General features: G+C 40.6%; 1 protein-coding gene across 6 annotated transcripts in view; it reads left to right on the top strand.

The window, feature by feature from the left end:
- ITPRID2 (ITPR interacting domain containing 2) overlaps positions 1-20,769 on the top strand; it is a 96,402-nt gene that overhangs the window by 42,828 nt on the left and 32,805 nt on the right. For 2 of the 6 annotated variants that reach the window (XM_061433741.1, XM_061433689.1), the window contains exons 1-3: positions 16,737-17,104; positions 17,458-17,503; positions 20,397-20,446. In XM_061433741.1, the coding sequence (XP_061289725.1) occupies positions 16,897-17,104; positions 17,458-17,503; positions 20,397-20,446 (304 nt within the window). In that variant the 5' untranslated portion in view covers positions 16,737-16,896. Of the gene's footprint in view, positions 1-16,647; positions 17,105-17,457; positions 17,504-20,396; positions 20,447-20,769 lie in introns of those variants that run through there. The other 4 variants (XM_061433731.1, XM_061433720.1, XM_061433699.1 and 1 more) reach the window with 3 other exon arrangements.

The following is a 20,769-nucleotide window of genomic DNA, read 5'->3' as shown; positions in this document are numbered from 1 at the left end:
GGCCAAAACCTCAATTTCCTGTGTTCTCTTCCTCCTTCCACTCTCCCACCTTTTAAAACATATTCATATCCTTAGGGCCCTATTTGTACTTACATGATAATGGTTTTATATGGGCTAGATTAACTGTGCTAATATTTACTTTGCTAATGTGTTGAGCCTCTGAGGTAATTTAAGGCTTTAATCATTTCAAAAGTTCAACTCCTTTAAAAAGCTCTTCAGGAATGCTGCCAGTTTACACATCTTGGGGTAATGGCCGTTTTGGCTTTCCTGTCATACTCACAGAGGCAGGTGGCTACAAGAAAGTTTGGTTGGCCCGTATGACTCCACCGTCTGGAGTTTGTTTGTGTCGTCAGCCTGCTCTCTCATCCTAGGCCACTTCTCATTCCCTCATCAAACTCACATTGTCATCTGCTGGTTTCTGCAGCCATTTTCTCCACCCAGTTTCCTGTCTCATCTGGAGTGATTCATACGTGACTTCAGTATTTACAGAGATGCCCCACCCAACACCCTGGACTCATCATTTCTTGACCGCCTCTATTGCCCAGGCCTTTAACTCCTTTGGACTTCAGTGATCTACTGCCAATGCTACCCAGTCTTTCCCGGAAACTCCTCACCTCTCTTAATTACATTTCACAATCATACTATCTTAATCTGAGTTCCTGCTCCTTTCAACTATCCCTCTTCTTTACTTCTAGCAAACTCACAGTTAGGCTTCATAAATAATCCAAAACCTTAAGAAAACAGCAAAGATTCACATCTTTAAGTCTTTCTATGACCCTGCTTCTTCATCCCCTGCCCTACCTCTTCTATCCAACCTTCTTTCTGTGGTGTATCTCATCAACTAATCTCTCTATTGTCATCACACTTAAGCACTGAAATCCTCTCCTGGAGGAATCCAAAATTTTGTCTCTTGAAATTCCACTTCAATGTACCTAAGCCTGCTAAAGGAAGTTACATCACTGTCATCAGCATTGTCAAGTGGTTAAAAGCATGGACTCTGGAGCCTGACCACCAAAGCCGAGTTCTTGGCTCCTCCACTTACCAGCTGGGTACCCATAGCAAAATAGCACGATCTCTGTGTGACTCCTTTTTTTCATCTGTAAGAAGGAAATAATAACTGAACACATCTCATAGAGATGCTATGATGAATAAATGAGGCAATATTTATAAGGTGCTTATAGAAGTTTCTACTTCTCTTGTAGTTTTATTCCATTGTTAATAGCAACTATTCCAAACCTTTACTCTTTTATGGCTCACACTCCATCACTTCAGCAGATGATCTGGCCGTATTCTCAGAGTACACATAGGACAGTTGGTGTGAATTTCTTTAAATTATCTTTCTCTGGAAATTTAACTACACTGGTGCATTTATATCTCCTTCCCATTTAAAAGAAAGAAATCACCTTCTAAAATTAATTTTTATCCTCTTCTCACGATCTTATCCCTTCAAATACCTAACATTTTCTGTGTATAGTTAACCTTTCTGTCTACTTGTTCCTGTTTCTCACCAGTAAACATGTTTTAATTCCCATGCAGTACTATAAAAAAAAAAAAAATCCTTCAACATTTCCTTTTAACTATTTTCCTATCTTCATCCTTCTCTTCATCAGATGTCTGTATTTCACATTACCATGGGTAATGTGAACTAATATAAAGGAAGAAGAAAGAGCCAGCAACCATGTACATGGAAATTTCCTACCTTTACTTTTCTCATGACTACGCTATTGGGAAATGATAGTATAATAATTATAAGAAGGTCTAATATTAAAATCAAGTGGGAATAAACTCCAAGGGATCAAAACTTTAGAACTGGCTTTTCTCCAACCTTAGCAGACATAGATATTCATGATTTTGAATGCTTGTATATTTATATGTAATGGCTTTCCTGCTCTTTTGTTCTGGCATAACCAATTAATTGTTATCATTTGACTACCCCAGCTATTTCCTGTTTCCCTCTTTTAAAAGGAATTAGCCCTAGAGACTCCCACTACAATCAAGACTTCATTCTTCACTATCCCACCACAATTATTTGTCAAGGTCAGCAATAACATCTCAACTTCCAAATCCAGAGGTCAATTCTCAGTTTTCATCTTAATCAACTTCTCAGGAAGTTGGTAGAGTTTACTATTTCCTCTTCTTTAAAACCTTTTTTCTCCCAGTTGCCTTCTGAAAACCACTTTCAGTTCTCTTCCTACCTTGCTAGCTGATCTTTCTTAGCCTCCTTTGATGGATGCTTCTCATTTATCTGCCTTGAAAATGTGAAGCACCCCAAGACAGTATCCTTAAATACCTCATCTTAACATTCTCCACCAATTCCCTTCTGGTGGCCCCAACTAAATTTGTAGCTTCAGATACCATTTATATGCTGATGATGCCGAAACTGAGGTTCTAGTCCAGATTTTCCCCTTGAACTCTATACTCATTTACCCAAGTGTTAGAGTTAGTTGCTCAGTCATGTCCAACTCTATGACCCCACGGACTGTAGCCCGCCAGGCTCCTCTATCCATGGAATTCTCCAGGTAAGAATACTGAAGTGGGTTGCCATTCCCTTCTCCAGGGGATCTTCCTGACCCAAGGATTGAACCCGAGTCTCCGGAACTGCAGGTGGATTCTCTACCATCTGGGCCACCAGGTAAACCCTCATAATACCCAAATACCTACTCAATATATCCACTTGGATGTCTAATGGGTTTTCAAACTTAACACACTGAACAAACTTTTATTTCTCCCAGAACTCCTCCGTCTTTAGTCTTCTCCATTTCAGTCAAAGAGAGTATAAGAACTTAATAGTTTATACTAGGAAAAGGATGAAAGTTAGTAAAGGAGACTGGGAAGTAATAAAGTATGCAAATGTAAGATCAGGAAAGAAATGTGAGGAATAGTCAATCCTGACAAAAGCTATAAAGAAATCTAGAAAATGAGGGCTGAAAGGATCCACTAGATTTGATATTTCAGAAGTCATTAATGACTACTGCCTCAGTAGGCTTGGAGTTGCTTACCCAGGAAATAGGAAGAAGGCTGATCAGAATGATATGGAAGAAAAACTGGCTGTCTGATACAATGATTCCGAACACACACAGACACACGTATACATAGACACACATTACACCTTTACAATCTTTTCATCCATAGTTCCAACTTTGTACTATGTTTCTAACCTTGCATCCAATATGTCCAATAATGAACTCATTTCCTTTCTTCTCTATTCTCTTTATTCTCAAGCAAATTAATTCCATAAGACTAATCATTCTAAATTCTCTGTCATGTTAAATGACACCAATACTTATCTGTTTACCTAAAGTAGAAAGCAAACTTGGAGGTCATTCTATTTCTTCCTCCCCACCCATCAGTTCAGTTCAGTCGCTCAGTCGTGTCCGACTCTTTGCGACCCCATGAATCACAACACGTCAGGCCCCCTGTCCATCACCAACTCCCAGAGTTTACTCAAACTCACATCCATCAAGTTGGTGATGCCATCCAGCCATCTCATCCTCTGTCGTCCCCTTCTCCTCTTGCCCCCAATCCCTCCCAGCATCAGAGTCTTTTCCAATGAGTCAACTCTTCGCATGAGGTGGCCAAAGTATTGGAGTTTCAGCTTTAGTATCAGTCCTTCCAATGAACACCCAGGCCTGATCTCCTTTAGAATGGACTGGTTGGATCTCCTTGCAGTCTAAGGGACTCTCAAGAGTCTTCTCCAACACCACAGTTCAAAAGCATCAATTTTTCGGCACTCAGCTTTCTTCACAGTCCACCTCTCACATCCACACATGACCACTGGAAAAACCATAACCTTGACTAGATGGACCTTTGTTGGCAAAGTAATATCTCTGCTTTTCAATATGCTATCTAGGTTGGTCATAACTTTCCTTCTGATTCTAATATGTCAAATCTGATTGCAGCCCCATCTCCACTGTCTAACTCTAGTTTTTATAAACCTCCATCCTCCAACCCCTGCCACTAATTAGCCTCCTAACTGGGTCTCTTGCCTGAGGCTTTCTCATGCCCTATTCTTCCAACTATGTAGTTATAGTTATATAGCTTTCAGTAAAACACTTCAGTTAAAAACTGAAAGCTGCTTCTAACTCCACACTGGCATTTACACACTCCCTTGGAATAGCACATCAGGGCCCTTAAAATTTAGCTCTCATCTACCATTTCAACCTTAGTTGATGACAGTTTTCCACTTGCCTTAACATAATCACACTGAAGTACACTGCATGGGGTCAGCACATACTTCCCACATTTGTATCTCTGGAATACTTAGAGCTTTTAAAGTTCAAATAAGTTTTTATCCTTAAATTGTAAATACAATTTCTAAAAGGCTGGAAAAATATTAGCCATAATATTGTCATTTAACAGAATATCTTTGTTTACATCCCTCCTAATGTCCCTCTAAGAATGTAAACATTTGTGTAGGAAACAAACAATTTTGCATAATATTTTCTCACATATTTTCCTTAGCTAGTCCTTGTCATGTTGCAGAAAAGAAATAACAAAAATTATACAATTTATTATAAGGAAAAGAAATAAAGACGAAAGAGAAAAAAAAAGGGTGGGGACAGAATAGATCCATGAATAAGGTTTAAGATGCATACCATGATGACCTACTCATCTACCATGAGTGAGCCACACATTTGGCTTTGAATTTTCTAGCTGCCAGTGTGAAAACAGACACTTTGTCAGTTATCCAACTCCCAGTGCCTCTTAGATTAAACAAAAATGTCCTGGTAATTTTAACTCTTCTTGGAACAAATATTGTAAAAGGATATTTACCCTGAGGTTCTCCTATAAAGAATACAGGGCGATATACTTAACAAGATTCTTATTAGAGATGGCACATTTCATTCCATGTCACTGTTCAAACTGAGAATCAATATAGGCAGATGCCATTGCACAATCATACGGTGATTTTGTAAAAACCATCTTCTTGAAAATAATTTGATACTAACAAGGCACCCAGCTCTTTGCTGGTCTGCTTGAGTGGCACTAGTGGTAAAGAACCTGCCTACGAATTCAAGAGAAGCGGGTTCAATCCCTGGGTTGGGAAGATCCCCTGGAGGAGGGCATGGCAACCCACTCCACTTCTTTCCTGGAAAATCCCATGGACAGAGGAGCCTGGCGGGCTACAGTTCATAGGATCACAAAGAATTGGACACGGCTGAAGTGACTTAGCATGCATGCATGTATTTAAATCATGAGTAAATATATTAAAATGCCCACATATCATATGTTAGTCACAGTAGTGACTGAAGTTTCTTTAGAAAATCCTTCTGAAAGTTGTTTCTCTTCATAAAAGAGTTTATAATAGTTCTTAGGCAAAGACTTCCCTTATGGTTCAGCTGGTAAAGAATCCACCTGCAATGCAGGAGACCTGGGTTCAATCCCTGGGTTGGGAAGATCCCCTAGAGAAGGGAATGGCTACCCACTCCAATATTCTAGCCTGGAGAATTCCATGGACTGTATAGTCTATGGGGTTGCAAAGAGTTGGACACGACTGAGCAACTGTCATAGGCGAAGTCTTAAAATGTCATGTCCTATACTGGGCAGTCAAAGCTTACTGGGAAGACCAGATTTTAGGTTGAGAAGAAAAAACCCCCTCGGTTTGATCATGAACATTGTTCCCTTTGAGAAAGTCCTCTGAGAGCAAAAAAGCGGCTGGGCCAAGGGTATTACAGTCTTGGGCTTGTCTTGGGTTAGTCTTGCATCTAATAGAGAACAGGATGTTATCCTAGAAGAAAGGATTCAAACATAAGCTGAAGAACATACTTGTTTGCAGAGAACATACTTGTTTTCACCGTCTCCAACCTGAAGTCCTCTCCAGAAATATGGCTAGGTGGAGCTACAGATTTGGGGCCTGAAGTATCAACTTTACTTGTGTACTGTTACATGCTGCTAAGGAGCCTGGATACGCAAATCTTTGTTTTTACATTCTCTGAGTTTTTCAGAAGATTGATGAGATTAAAAACAATTTTTTTAAAACAAAATCTCTGCCTTTATGTTTGTAGGACTGCTAAGATATGGATTTTTAGCCGTAATTAATTCTGTCACTAACTAAGATGGCTGACCTTAGGCAGGCAAATTTCTCAGCTCAGTTTCCTCCTTCATAAAGTTAAGGAGTGGTAGCAGGTTACTGATTTCCTCTGCCCATCAACTGTAAGTGCAAAGTGCCCTCGGTTTGACGAGAATAAATGGTTGCCAAGGTTTCTCTAACTAGACTTGGAGAATCTAAGACATCCACACATCCTGTGTAGGAGCACTGGCTCTGCAGGGGGAAAGTCCTGGTTCCACTCTGCCCCTTACTAGTATGTGGCCTGGGGCAAGCACTAACCCCTCTGAAGCTCAGTTTCCTTATCTGTAAAGTCAAAGTATTACAAACTCGCTTGTGTGCGTTAGTCGCTTAGTCATGTCTAACTCTTTGTGACCCCATGGACTGTAGCCTGCCAGGCTCCTCTGTGCAAGGAATTCTCCAGGCCAGAATACTGGAGTGGGTTGCCATTTCCTTCTCCAGGGACAAACTTGTATAGAGTTGTATTAAACCAGACACTGTAAATCCAGGTATAAATACAGTGTCTGAAACAAGGCAAGTGCTCAATCAAAAGTACCCATTTTTAACACTGTTATTTCCTTGGGTTTACTGAAATAAATGCTCTCTAACAGCATTTCTTCAAGTTGATTATCCACTAGTGTAGTTACAGTGTTTAAAGGTTTTAAGGTGCCAACTTGGGCTGAGTTGTTTTTAAAAATATTGGAAAGACATAGGCTCAGGGGAATTTTAAAAAATTAAGCAAAACAACCTGTGTGTTGACCTTTACCCTGTAGTTCTTTCATTTAATAACAATCTATTAACAAACACAACTTTAAGCTGTTTGATTAATACTAATGGAATCCAGGCCAAATACGCCACTGAAACATCAGTAATGAACTTTCTTGCCTCAAAGAAATTTTAGTGGAGGTTTGCTTTATTTTTCTGTTTTGAAATAAGATTGTGAAGAAGTCTTAGTTTGAGGTTCCCACCAATAGATATTTGGTCCTTTAACCTTTGATCATATGTAGATCATATTTCAATACAATTAAATACAATAAACTCATTCTTAGATAGGAGAGATAAGCTTTGAAGGTCATGTAAGTACTTATTTTATAACTTTAAAGCAATTGTTTAATCACAAAAGGAAAAAATTGTGGGAAACCAGAGTTCTTTACTGTATTTTAACTACAGCAGGAAATATGTGTTTGTTTATTATGACCCTCATGCTTCCATAGCCAGATTAACTTTCAAACACAGAGTTTTCATTCTGCCTAACCAATAATTTTCACCTTGACTGTGGAAACTGATAATTTGCAGGGAGTTCAAGAATACTTGCATAATTATATCCACTGCTGCTGCTGCTGCTAAGTCGCTTCAGTCTTGTCCAACTCTGTGCGACCCCATAGACAGAAGCCCACCAGGCTCTCCCGTCCCTGGGATTCTCCAGGCAAGAATACTGGAGTGGGTTGCCATTTCCTTCTCCAATGTATGAAAGTGAAAAGTGAAAGTGAAGTCACTCAGTTGTGTCCGACTCTTAGCGACCCCATGGACTGCAGCCTACCAGGCTTCTCCGCCCATGGGATTTTCCAGGCACTAGAATTTCAGGAACTATCAAATTTTACAGTGAAAGAGTTCTAAATTACCATTTTATGTTAAGGATGTCTCCTTGCAGATTCTAGGTTTTTCTTCATTTATGAGATGTGAGCTTCAGCTGATTTGTAATAGGTTGTAGAAGAGTAATCACTTGTATTTCAGCTAGAAAGCACTCTGTAGGATAAAAGGTGAGTGACATGTTTTATAGATAGATAAATAAATAAGACCTTACATTGTTGCATGAATCTTGAATACCTGCATATTAAAACCCCCAAATTTATCAAGCCATTGTATAGACTTATATTGATTCAATTTTAAAAGTTCTTAGGAACTAGATTATTATTTTCTGTCTCTATAGCTCTATTTCCTTTAATATCTTATTGTTGGATTAACTCTCATAAAACTTCTCTTACTTTAAAAGATTGCATACTGAATTTATACACAACTTTTTAAAAATTGCCTATAATCATTATTTGTCAAAATGATTTAATCAGAGAAAAGAAATTATTAAGTAAGTATGTAACTTCTGAATTCAGGGGGACAAAAGTGGGTATTTAAAACTGTCACTAAATTCTCAAGGATCTACTGACCCTACCTACCAGTGCAGAGCTGGTTGAAACTGAATGCCCTAGTTTTGATGGCTTACCTGCTCAATCTTGTACATTTTGGTTAATGATGGTAAGGAAAGTTGGTGGAACTGAATGTAAAGAATAGCCAAAAATGGTTGAGTAGAATCCTGGCTGAGTCTGGCAGAAACCCCGCTCTCTCCCCATTTTGTCCTCAAACTTGCCAAGCCTTGTTCTCTTTGGCTTTATTTTAAAAATGCATTTCTGGTGAGTGAGGAAAGGTTTTGTACTGTGTTTTCAATGACTCACCCAAAATAACTCCATTCAACTTGTAAACGGTCCTGTTCTGAATGCAGATTGTTTGTTCTGAGATGGGCATGAAGGGGCTGCAAAAGGGAGATTAGAGAGGGGAAATGTGGTAGGAGAGGCCAGTGCAGTTTATAGTTTATTCAGGTTCAGGAACACATCAGAATTACTTCTTAAAAGGACTGTATGTGTGTGTGTGTGGGGGGGGGGGGGAGGTGGTGGTGTATATTTTAAAGAACCATTTGTGAGGTCTGTACCATTTAAAGCTTTTATAGATTATCAGTATTATATAGATACATGGCTCATCTAGTTACCAACCTGTTTTTCTGATCCTCATAAAATGTGGTGGAAGGAGAGGTTACAATTATAATAAACATATAATTCCAAATATATGCATAGTGAAATTTTTTTTTAAGTTTTAAATGCCTTTAAATAGGAAGAATCATATAGGTAACATAAGAGCTAGGAATTAATCTTAAATTAGGAAGAAAATACGTATCAGTACATTGATCACATAAAAGAACTGTGAAAACTGCAAAATGCAATAATGACATCCTCCTGTTTTGTTGTGTACCATAGAAAAATGTTTAATTCAAGTGGCAAAGACTGAGCATTTGATATCAATAAATATACCTTTTCCAAAGCTTTCATGATTCAAAACATCAGAGTCCTTTAAAGGCAATATTTTAAGGCAGGACTGAAAAGAAAATGAAGAAAAGGACTGATCTTAAAGCTTCACAAATGAATTAAATACATTTTGGCTTTCCCATGTGTTACTATGTCCAGTTATGAGGATTTTCAAAACCTTCTTTGAGTTCCTTAATGAGTTTAACAAATAAAACTTATTCTGTTATATAATGTTGCTTCATGTCATTGTTGATGAAGAACAGATGAGCCATTTTTACCTGTTGCTCAGAAACACCAGAAAATTGAGCCACTAAAAGGAAAGCACGAAGACTAAAAGCTTTTACCATGGAGAAGGTAAATTTAGCACTGTGTGGCAAACTGAAGACCTTGTGACCTAGGAATGGTGAAATGAGAGATAAATGACAAGTTTTTAATTTGCACAAAATTAGAAAGTATATAAATTTACTCAGATTATATAAATAATTTGTAAGGCAAAGTTCCAGTGGTATTAACACCTGTATCTTCTGATGTATACTCGGGAAAATGAGGCAAATCAAAATAGAAGATTATTTTGTTATGTTAATACTTATATATGAGGACAGTAAACTAGTATAGTAACAGTTTTTGCTAATGTGGAAAAAACCAGACAATAGGTAATAGGTTTAAATCATAGACCTTAAATATTCAATTTTATTACTTTAAAATATATACAATAAACAGAAATACTTTAATGGCTAATATGACTTTAAAATATATAAAAAAAAAAAAACAGCCTAAGGCAAACTAACCACCTTTCTGCATAGTTTAATTATATGATTTGTAAACAAATCTTTGAAAGTTTTTGAAGAATTCACTGGTTCAGAAACATTTTTCCATTCATCCTCTTTTCAGATCAGATCAGTCACTCAGTCGTGTCCAACTCTTTGCGACCCCATGAATCGAAGCACACCAGGCGTCCCTGTCCATCACCAACTCCCAGAGTTCACTCATACTCACATCCATTGAGTCAGTGACGCCATCCAGCCATCTCATCCTCTGTGTCCCCTTCTCCTCCTGCCCCCAATCCCTCCCAGCATCAGAGTCTTTTCCAATGAGTAAGCTCTTTGCATGAGGTGGCCAAAGTACTGGAGCTTCAGCTTTAGCATCATTCCTTCCAAAGAAATCCCAGGGCTGATCTCCTTCAGAATGGACTGGCTGGATCTCCTTGCAGTTCAAGGGACTCTCAAGAGTCTTCTCCAACACCACAGTTCAAAAGGATCAATTCTTCGGCGCTCAGCCTTCTTCACAGTCCAACTCTCACATCCATACATGACCACGGGAAAAACCATAGCCTTGACTAGACGAACCTTTGTTGGCAAAGTAATGTCTCTGCTTTTGAATATGCTATCTAGGTTGGTCATAACTTTCCTTCCAAGGAGTAAGCGTCTTTTAATTTCATGGCTGCAGTCACCATCTGTAGTGATTTTGGAGCCCCCCAAAATAAAGTCTGACACTGTTTCCACTATTTCCCCATCTATTTCCCATGAAGTGGTGGGACCGGATGCCATGATCTTCTTTTTCTGAATGTTGAGCTTTAAGCCAACTTTTTCACTCTCCACTTTCACTTTCATCAAGAGGCTTTTGAGGTCCTCTTCACTTTCTGCCATAAGGGTGGTGTCATCTGCATATCTGAGGTTATTGATATTTCTCCCGGCAATCTTGATTCCAGCTTGTGTTTCTTCCAGTCCAGCATTTCTCATGATGTACTCTGCATCTAAGATAAATAAGCAGGGTGACAATATACAGCCTTGACGTATTCCTTTTCCTATTTGGAACGAGTCTGTTGTTCCATGTCCAGTTCGAACTGTTGCTTCCTGACCTGCATACAAATTTCTCAAGAGGCAGATCAGGTGGTCTGGTATTCCCATCTCTTTCAGAATTTTCCACAGTTTATTGTGATCCACACAGTCAAAGGCTTTGGCATAGTCAATAAAGCAGAAATAGATGTTTTTCTGGAACTCTCTTGCTTTTTCTATGATCCAGTGGATGTTGGCAATTTGATCTCTGGTTCCTCTGCCTTTTCTAAAACCAGCTTGAACATCAGGAAGTTCACGGTTCATATATTGCTGAAGCCTGGCTTGGAGAATTTTGAGCATTACTTTACTAGTATGTGAGATGAGTGCAATTGTGCGGTAGTTCATTAAACTAGTATCCCTGGAAATGTTAACAGTTATATTGAGGGGGCCCAAAAGATTACATGTTGAAATGAACTTTAGAAATGCTGGGTTAAACAAAGTTAAACAGTTTTATTTAAAAAAAAAAAAAAAAAAACTTGAGGATCTCTCAGGTCTTTAATGTTCATTGTGACTGGGTTGGGATTGGGGGAGACGAGAGAATAAGCAGAGTTTACCAAAATTACTTTATACAGAATTCTTTCCTCCAGATAATTCTATTATTATGACAAAGGGATCTGGAAGGTGTTAAGTAAATAGAGTGGCAGATTAAATAAAAAGTGTAGCATTTTATATTTCAATTTGGTAAACTGCAACACTATACCATGTTCTGATCAGATTTTGAATTATTAAGATTTTGATGCACAAAATAAAATTTTTAATTATGTAAATACTAAAGAAACAATACCTTAACTAGAACCAAATTGCCTTAGTATGGTGGCTGATGGCTTAGTCGCTAAGTCGTGTCTGAGTCTCGTGACCCCAAGGACTGTGGCCTGCCAGGATCCTCTGTCCATGGGATTCTCCAGGCAAGAATACCGGAGTGTGTGGCCATTTCCTTCTCCAGGGGATCTTCCCAACCCAGGGATTGAAGCCGGGTCTCCTGCATTGCAGGCAGATTGTTTACCAACTGAGCTACGAGCCAGTTTTCCTACTAGTAAATCTTGTTTTGTAATTTGGAGGAATATGTTAAGGCCCTGTTGTTGTTCAGTCACTAAGTCATATCTGACTGTATGCAACCCCATGAACTACAGCACACCAGGATTCCCTGTCCTTCACTATCTCCAGGAGTTTGCTCAGACTCATGTTCATTGAGTTGATGATGCCATCCAACCATCTCATCCTCTGTCATCCCCTTCTCCTTCCGCCCTCAATCTTTCCCAGCATTAGGGTCTTTTGCAATGAGTCAGCTCTTCCCATCGGGTGGCCAAAATATTGGAGCTTCAGCTTCAGCATCAGTCCTTTCAATGAATATTCAGGGTTGATTTCCTTTAGGATTGACTGGTTTGATCTCCTTGCAGTCCAAGGGACTCTCAAGAGTCTTCTGCAGCACCACAATTCAAAAGCATCAATTCTTTGGCACTCAGCCTTCTTTATCAGTAATGAATTATACTGAGCATAATGTTTCACTTTTGATATATGCTTTTCCATTTAAAATTGGCTAAATTAACTGGAGTTGGTTTTCTGTCCTAGCCTGACTTTATAATGTTTAAAAATTTCAGCTGCAAAAGCATGTAGATGTCATTTACTATAAGAATAAATCCCCACGTGAGATTGATTTTTGTCTTGTGCAATATGCCAATTTCAGTAGTGATACTGAACATCTGTGGGCTTCCCTGGTTGCTCACAGGTTAAAGTGTCTGCCTGTAATGGGAGAGACCTGGGTTTGATCCCTGGGTCGGGAAGATTCCCTGGAGAAGGAAATGGCAACCCACTCCAGTATTCTTGCCTGGAGAATCCCACGGATGGAGGAGCCTGGTGGGCTACAGTCCACTGGGTTGTAAAGAGTCAGACATGACTAAGCGATTTCACTTTCTTTCACTTTCACTGAACATCTACTTTGCTTCCTGTAATCCTCACTTCACCTTTGGGCAGGCAGTTATCATGACCACTATTTCACAGATGAGGAATGTAATAGCTAGAGATATCAGCTGCTTTACCCCCGGGCCATACAAGAGACAGAAGGAGATAGGAACAGATTTCAAACTTCAGTCTGACACCAAAGACTCTACTGTTTCCACTATAGCATGCTGGATGGGATTATATGCATCTAGTATAAATATTTTTCTTCCTCCACCTTGTAGGCATTAGTAGTCACTTCAGTTGTGTCCAACTGTGTGTGACCCTATGGACTGTAGCCTGTCAGGCTCCTCTGTCCATGGGATTCTCCAGGCAAGAATACTGGAGTGGGTTACTACTTCCTCCTCCAGGGCATCTTCCTGATCTAGGGATTGAACCTGTTGTCTCTTAAGTCTCCCATACTGGCAGGCAGTTTCTTTACCACCAAATAGGGAAAGGAGTACGTCAAGGCTGTATATTGTCACCCTGCTTATTTAACTTAGATGCAGAGTATATCATGAGAAACGCTGGGCTGGATGAAGCATAGCTGGAATCAAGACTGCCAGGAGAAATATCAATAACCTCAGATATGCAGATGACACCACCCTTATGGCAGAAAGTGAAAAAGAACTAAAGAGCCTCTTGATGAAAGTGAAAGAGGAGAGTGAAACAGTTGGCTTAAGACTCAACATTCAGAAAACTAAGATCATGGCATCCGGTCCCATCACTTCATGGGAAATAGATGGGGAAACAGTGGAAACAGTGACAGATTTTATTTGAGGGGGCTCCAAAATCATTGCAGATGGTGATTGCAGCCATGAAGTTAAAAGATGCTTGCTCCTTGGAAGAAAAGTTATGACCAATCTAGATAGCATATTAAAAAGCAGAGATATTACTATGCCAACAAAGGTCCATCTAGTCAAAGCTATGGTTTTTCCAGTGGTCATGTATGGATGTGAGAGTTGGACTATAAAGAAAGCTAAGCACCAAAGAATCGATGCTTTTGAATTGTGGTGTTGGAGATGACTCTTGAGAGTCCCTTGGACTGCAAGAAGATCCAACCAGTCAATCCTAAAGGAAATCAGTTCTGAATATCCATCGGAAGGACTGACATTGAAGCTGAAACTCCAATACTTTGGCCACCCGATGGGAAGAACTGACTCATTGCAAAAGACCCAGATTGAGGGTGGGAGGAGAAGGGGAGGACAGAGGATGAGTTGGTTGGATAGCATCACTAACTCAATGGATATGAGTTTGAGTAAACTCCGGGAGTTGGTGATGGACAGGGAGGCCTGGTGTGCTGCAGTCCATGAGGTCCATGCAGTCCATGAGGTCACTTGAATGACTGAACGGACTTATCACTAGTGCCACTTGGGAAGTCCATGGGGATTAGTAACTCAAACATTATTCTTTATGTAGAACTTCTGCAAAGTGTAGTGGCAGATGGTCTACAATATAGTAGCTGTTTGGAAAAAAGAAAAATCCTTGAAGAAGCAAGCAAACAGATGGACTCTCCTCATAAATGAAACACGGTAAATTTTGTAAAATCTCAAAGTTGAGAATACAATTATAAGTCATTACTTTTCAAAATAGCTCCTGTTACAAGGATTTCCTTCTCTATTACTTCTGTACCCTCAGTGTTTTAGGTTAAAAATCATCATATAGAAGAAAACATGATTGTGCAATTAGAAATTCAAGAATTGTTGCACTAAAGCTATTATCTAATGTTATTCTAAGCTTGCTGCTGCTGCTAAGTCGATTCAGTCATGTCCGACTCTGTGCGACCCCATAGACGGCAGCCCACCAGGCTCCCCGTCCCTGGGATTCTCCCGGCAAGAACACTGGAGTGGGCTGCCATTTCCTTCTCCAATGCATGAAGGTGAAAAGTGAAAGTGAAGTCGCTCAGTCCTGTAGGATCTGCTGGCATTTTCCCCCCTTTATTATTTGACTTGGTTGGGTTTTTTTTTTTTTTTTTTTCTTTTTGGCCATGCCATGCATCATGTTGGATCTTAGCTCCTCAGTCAGAGGTGGAACTAGTGCCCCCTGCTCTGGAAGCGCAGAGTCTTAATCATTGGACCGCCAGGGAGGTCCTGGTGGCTGGGTTTTTAAATATAAAATGTGGTTCATTACCCTAAAAAATTCTTCGTTGTTTAAAAGTATTTAAACAACAAAACTAAAGATAATAGGCCAAAGAGATACAACATAGAGTCAAGTATTTTATCCATTTGACTATCCATTCTGAGGAATGTGAAGCATAGAAAATTTACCTTGAGAACTCAATATTCCTCATGGGATAGGCACTGTGCTAAAAGTGTAAAGGATGCAAGAAGAATATAGAATAGTGTTCTTTGGTCTCTCCCTTTATAGGCTGCCTAGGAAGCCAGACATACCCTTAGAAGCTAGTCATATTATTTACTGCACAAGTTCAGTCCCAAAATAAATGAGACAGACATTCAGTTACATACCAAGGAACTGTGGAAAAGATGTGACCAGAGGTGGTGGAAAGATGTTGTCCAGGAAAATTTCTGACTTGGCTGGATCTTGAAGATCATGGAGGTACTGGATAGAAAGAAAAGGAATGAACTGAGAGGCTAGGATACAGTCAACAACAGCATGTGGCAATGACAGAGCTAAGTAAGTTGGGGTCCCTCTGGGCCCCGAATGAAACTGAAGACAGCAAGGTTTGTTCTCTGGGACTTCTGAACCAGCCCTTTCAATGCCTTCTCTCCAGGTACCATCCACACTGGCTCTCCTGCTTACCTTTCCTACAGGCAGCTAGACTCTGGCCTATTTTGCAGGGCAATTCAACTGTTAGCTGTAGTTTGCTATAGGGCCCTTGAAAACGAAAGTTTTTGAGATTCAAAAAAAAGATTAATAGTGAAATTTCAAGGCAGTGATGTACCAGTACCCCTGTTATAGTTCCCCCTCATACTTTACAGTAGAAGGCCCAGAATGATACCGTGATGACTCCGGAAAGCTATTCTGGATCTTGGATATGATGCTGATTAGTATTTTATAGTCTTTCTGCTAGTAGGAGTTTAAAAACAACAAAAGGAAATGCTCAAACTCATTTTTAAAATAATTCCAAACCTTGACATCATTTGTATCTGGTAGCACCCAAATTCAAATATTTCTACTTTCCCCAGCCGTTTCTCACTCTATTTTTCTTCACCTCTTTATAAGTCCAATTTCAACGTGGAACTTCCTGCTTAAATCACTCTTAATTCAATTTCATACATAACACAGCACGTTAAATAACGTTCTTAAGCATAAAGTAGCACTCCACGAAGTCTAGTCTTTTCCTGTTTAGACATTTTGACAAATACCAATTATGCGCCTCTTTTTCCTAGCTTTCTTCACAATTCCTTGTACACAAATCTTTGGACTCTTCGAAGAGTAACTTTCAGGGAGCCCAAGCAGACACTTGTTTTGAGGTGAAGAAGGGCGTTCAAGGAAACTTGGCATTTCTACATTCCTTCTCTTTTAGGGTGCGAGGAGAACTTGAGAGAAAGCAAAGATTATTAACCTACAAACAGGCGCAAAAGCCGCGGCGTGGGGCGGAGGGCGGGGGTTCGGGGGCGGGTCTCCCCGCTCCGGGCTCGTCGCGCCCGCCCCGCGCGCCCCCGGCCGGAAGGGGGCGTGGAATGCCGCCGAGGGAGGGGCGCGCTGACGCGCGGCTGCCGGCCAGGCCCCTGGGCGTCAGGCGGAGGCGGGGGCGGGGGAGCCGGGAAGGGGGCTGGCAGGCGCTCGGCTCCCAGCCGCGCTCGCTCGGGCCACTCGCGCTCCCGCGCCGCGCCCGGCCGGCTTCATGTGAAGCGCTGGCCCTCCGCCCCCTCCCTCCCCTTCCTTCCCTCCCTCCCTCCCGTCCCCTCCTCCTCCTCCTCCCGCGCCCGCTCCCGCTCCCCGGGGCCCCCAGCCCGGCGGGCGCTGACAGCTAGGGGCGGGGGTCCCTGCCGCCGCCGTGTCTCTCACAGGCTCCGGCTGGGGCTGCGGAGCCCCCAGTGTGGCCATGGACCGGCCCCTGGTGGCGTCGGCGGAGGCGGAGGAGGAACTCGAGTGGCAAGTGGCGAGTCGCAGGAGGAAGGCCTGGGCCAAGTGCCGCGGCTCCTGGCAGGCGTCGGAGACAGAGGACCTGTCCACAGAAGCGACGACGCAGGACGAGGACGAGGACGAGGACGACCTCTCCGGAACGAAGCTGCCGGCGGCCGCGGGGAGAGGTCCGTGCGCCCGGCCGGGCAGCGGCGGGCGGGGAGCTCGGGGGAGTGCGGGCTGGCGGAGGAAAGTCTCGTGCGCCTTGGGCGACTGCTCTGAGTTCTGGAAGACCTCCTGGGCTCCAGGCAGGGGGGAGAGGGGACACTTTCGACCTTTAAACGCGCGCGCTTGGCAAGGCGTCTCCAGCGTCAACACAGACACCCCGGTGCCATCATTTCCCTTCAGGTGGTCACTGCTACGTGTGGCTTAGGCTGCATTTTGTCCCCAGTAAGATTCTCCCTAGGGGTATCCAGGGTGACCCCGTGGACAGAGTTCCCCTGGGGTCGGTAACGAGCTGTCCCCTCGCTCTGTCCTGCAGGAAACGTGCCCAACGAGAAGATCGCGATATGGCTCAAGGACTGCCGGTGAGTCCTCGCTCGCGTCCGGGGGGAGATCCGCTCAGCTGGGACGCCCGGGCGGAGTGACTCGGGCCGCAGTCCCTGTGGGTCCCGTGAACCTCATAAGCTCTGAACCGGAAAGTAAGCCGGCGGATAGCTTCCTCCTTTAAACGATTAGAAATGGAAGTGCTGTGACCGCCGATTATTTGGTGACCATGTTGACTTTACAGTTGTTAGGACTTCAGTTCCGGAGCGTGATGTTAGCATCAGAGATCAGAAACCTAAAACAGATAATCATGCCATATTATTATGCTGGCCCGTTTTTATTTGAAAGGCATGTCACATTTCACACAGTATTTTATTTTGCATTTGTTTTGACATCTGTACATCTGGCATAGAGTCATTTCCTTTTCAAATGTGTTTTAAATGAGTTTAATTTACTTAACTACATTAACTGGGCTTTAACTTTATGCTGGTGCCTTAATTCTGTTTGGAGAGCTATTAAAACTAGCTAATTTTGTTCTAGTTTACACCTTGGACGTGGATTTGTCAGATGGCCCTGGAATTCACAGAAGGGAAATAGAGCTTTGAAGACATTCAGGCTACATAAATCAGTTTAATTACATGCTTTGATAGCTGGCACAGAAATGTTTGATAAAGTACAGAGGAGATTGATCATATCTTACTACAGTAAAATGTGCCTGTTTCATATTTTAATTATTTTTTCCAACTTATTTGCTACTTATAAAATCTCCTGTGAAGAATGTAGGCTTTTTAACTTTTGTTAAGGTGTTTGCTTCTGTATATATTTTTTGCCATGTCAATTTGGGCTTTTCTTCACCTTTTTGTCCAAGTACCAGAGTTTGGGAAGTCTCTTTTGGGAGAGGAGAGAGAACTGATTCTTATAGATGCCAGTTTGTTTTTCTCTCCTAAAGACCCAAAATACTGGCCACTGCTCTGTTGGTATCCTGTTTTGGTGAATTGCTTGGAGTCTTGCTGAACACTCCATTATTGAACTCCTTTTATTCTGGATATCACAGACCCTTCTGAAATATGAGATATATGGACCCTCTTTGTAAAAATACACAAAAAAATGTTTAAGAGCAAGAGAAGAATCATGTTTTTATGACGTGTAGGAATTAAGATTGTATAAGAGATCACATCAAGCAGACAATAAATAAGTACATCTTTACAGATAAATGCAATGGGCAAATGTTAACATTCACCAGGACATGTGATCTCTGAAAATTCCTGAAGTTTTGTTGCTAATCTTGATTTATATAGGCAGATTCTAAATTCTCTTGCTTCTTCCCTCATGGATTTCTTTCATCAATTTCTTTCTTGTTCCCTGCTGTTGTACCTATTCTGTACAAAAGGGACATTCATTTGTACTCTGGAAAGCTAGAACAGTCTTTTACTGTGAGTTTTAATCATCACAGATTTGACTGTAGAGTATATGTGACTGTATTTTTTTTTTTTCCCCTATAACAATTTAGGATCCTTCCTAGACTCAGTCTACTTTGTATATTATGTACAGGTGATTTAAAGACAGCATATTCCCCCATGATAGGTTCTCAAATAATCTTTGTTTTCTTATTGCTTTCTATATCCTGAATAAAGATACCTTGTTGTTTTTTCTTAAAGGGAGTCTTTATTTTAAAAATCCACCTCCCCCCACCACAGGTTAAGTGGAAACACATTGCTTGAATAAAGTAGCCTCTAAGAAGATATAGAGTTTTTGATAAGATTTGTAAGACAGCAATTATGAGAGACTTGTTTCTGAAGGAGAATGCCAGTTATAGTCTGCTCATTTGCCATCTTCTGTTGGTGCCCAGGCCAGTAGAGATATCTGCAGGACTAAGGCAGTGTTTTGTCCTACACAAGAAGCCATCATGGGAGAGGAATGACTTTTTTTGAAGGCATAAAGTTTAGCTTTTTAAAATGTGTGCAAAAACTTAGAGATTTTATGGTCACTGCTTATTCTTTTAGATTTCAAAAACACTAATTTTTAAAGAATTGCCATTGCTTGTATGTTTGTTTGTAGAAACTTTTAATATTGGCGTTTCAGTAATATTTTTTTGAAACTGATGTTTTTATGATTGATTCCATGTCTGGTGTGAATCTATAACAGGTACAAATTGTTACTGGCAAAAGACTTATGACACAAAGTAGAACTTTTATAATAAAATAATCTGTTTCTTTAGCTTAGTTTTGAGAAAGAGATAAATATTTTGCATTTAAAAGACTTGTTTGAACAATAAGAACGTGAAAGAATTTTAGTAATGGCTAATTCTTAAGATAGATTCTCAAGCCAACTTTTTAGTAATCTTTTCAGAGTTAAATGAAGAATATATGTATTTTTTCAGTTTAAAAGCATAAAATGAACTCCAAACTTCTCTACTGTATCAGAAAAGATAATAGTTGGTGTAAGGGAGGTGCTGAGTGGCGCTCTAAAATGCTAGATGAGATTTAAGAAAACCGTTGAGCCTTATTTCTAACTAGACTTTGACTTTTTAATTTTATTGAGATGAGGACTTGTTTTCTTTTAATTCTGTTTCCTGTTTCTAGAGAAGGGATTGAGAGGAGCAGACATTTTCTAAATGCCTACTGTCATTCTCTTTTTTCTGTTTTTGTAAAGAAAATGCCAATTCATATCATTTGTAATTGCCATTCTTGCTCTTAATTGCTGGCAGATCAGACATGTGATCAAATCATTCCTGGTGAGCTGACTTGATGATAGGTATTTGCTTGGTAGCATATTACTTATGTAATCCACTTGCATTCCCTGTGTGTTTGGGAGAAATGTTAAACTGTGATTAGAAGCTCGCTTAGCTATAACCCTTTAAAGTGTCGGGCAGGGCAATGGCAGCTCTCCAGACAGCTTTTTAAGACTAAGGCTGATATGTTTCTGTGATTTCAGTACCCCTTTGGGAGCCTCACTGGATGAACAAAGCGGTAGTACGCTCAAGGGTAAGAGAAAGCTGCCTTTCTAAATCTGTTCTTTATGAGGGTCCTACTATTGTCCTGGGAGTGAAAGTGAATGTGTGCGTGTGTATATATAAATTATATAAGTGATGTTCATGTTTATAAAATATGCAGTTCTAAGATAAAAGCCAAAAGGGGGAAACCTTGTCATGAACCATAAAAACTGTGGTGAGTTTAAACAAATTACTAAGCCTTTGCACAATGTGAAACTCGTTTTTTTTATTGTTCAGTTAGATATTATAGAGACTAATTAAATACAGAAATGTGATGTGTAAACATAGGGAAAATATATATTGAGTGAATTAGGT

The sequence above is a fragment of the Bos javanicus genome, chromosome 2 (genome assembly GCF_032452875.1).
Source record: "Bos javanicus breed banteng chromosome 2, ARS-OSU_banteng_1.0, whole genome shotgun sequence".
Lineage (NCBI taxonomy): Eukaryota > Metazoa > Chordata > Mammalia > Artiodactyla > Bovidae > Bos > Bos javanicus.
This window is presented reverse-complemented; position numbering and strand designations above follow the sequence as displayed.